Source organism: Sinocyclocheilus grahami, unplaced genomic scaffold (genome assembly GCF_001515645.1).
Source record: "Sinocyclocheilus grahami isolate Dianchi unplaced genomic scaffold, SAMN03320097.WGS_v1.1 scaffold12237.1, whole genome shotgun sequence".
NCBI classification, from domain to species: Eukaryota; Metazoa; Chordata; class Actinopteri; order Cypriniformes; family Cyprinidae; genus Sinocyclocheilus; species Sinocyclocheilus grahami.
In genome coordinates, this window is record NW_015514292.1 from 1 (window position 1) to 917 (window position 917).

A 917-nucleotide genomic window follows, 5' to 3' on the forward strand; every position below is an offset into this window, starting at 1 on the left:
TGACTTTTAGTTTGCATGCTTAGGATTTATCATGGATTCCCTGCACTTACGGCCAGCAAAGCAACACGTAGATAAATTAGAATAGTGTTTTTATTTTTCAAATAATATTTACAGATTGAATATTCAACTATTTGTGCACACCCCTACTTGTAACTAAAGTGCACTTATATAGGCCATATACCAACCTAAGTGCAGTCAATGGGAACTGTGTTTAGGGCCACATCAATGATCCTGTCTGAGTCTACTAAAAGAGCAGCAGACAAAGAGAAATAGGTTTATTTTCAAACGATTGTTCGATTACCACAGACTATAGTTTCATCTTGTCCGTCAGTTTGTTAGAAGGAAGAGAAAATATGTTTATAATAATGCACTTACAATGGAAGTCTAGCAAGCAAGGTGGCTAAAGGGTTTAAAACCGAAATGGGATAAGAGCAGTGGTGCAGTGGGCTGTACACATGGTCAGGAAACGCAAGAGCTGCTGCTCCACAAGGACCCCAGTTTGGTGTCTGACCTGGGTCATGTCCCGATCCCATTCTCCCTCTTTCACCCATACTGTCTGTCTCTATTCCACTATAGGATATTTTAAAAGAAAGGATAACATTTATTCTTGAATTAAAATGTTTCATATTTAGTGTTATGGTTCAGAAACTATTGTTAAATATTTAAAATGTATTTATGGTAATATTATTATTGTACATTTATTACTTTATATACACTACTGTTCAAATGTTTGGAGGTAAGATTTTTGGATGGTAAGATTTGTTAAAAGTTTATTTAAAAGGTCTCTTATGCTCAGATTAAAATAAACAATGTATTACAAATGTACAAAAAATTGTGTGGTGTTCTTATAAATTGAATAATTTGCCCACTGTTTGTATACTACTATTCAAACGTTTGGGGTCAGTACGATTTTTTTT

At 34.2% G+C, this 917-nt stretch overlaps 1 protein-coding gene across 1 annotated transcript in view; it reads right to left on the minus strand.

The window, feature by feature from the left end:
• Positions 1-375: 375 nt before the first annotated feature.
• The window catches only part of LOC107578840 (UPF0711 protein C18orf21 homolog), a gene marked incomplete at its 3' end in the record, with an annotated part of 5,188 nt that continues 4,646 nt past the window's right edge, over positions 376-917 (minus strand). The window contains exon 4 of the mRNA XM_016264747.1: positions 376-570. Coding sequence (XP_016120233.1) covers positions 376-570 — 195 coding nt within the window. The remainder of the gene's footprint in view (positions 571-917) is intronic.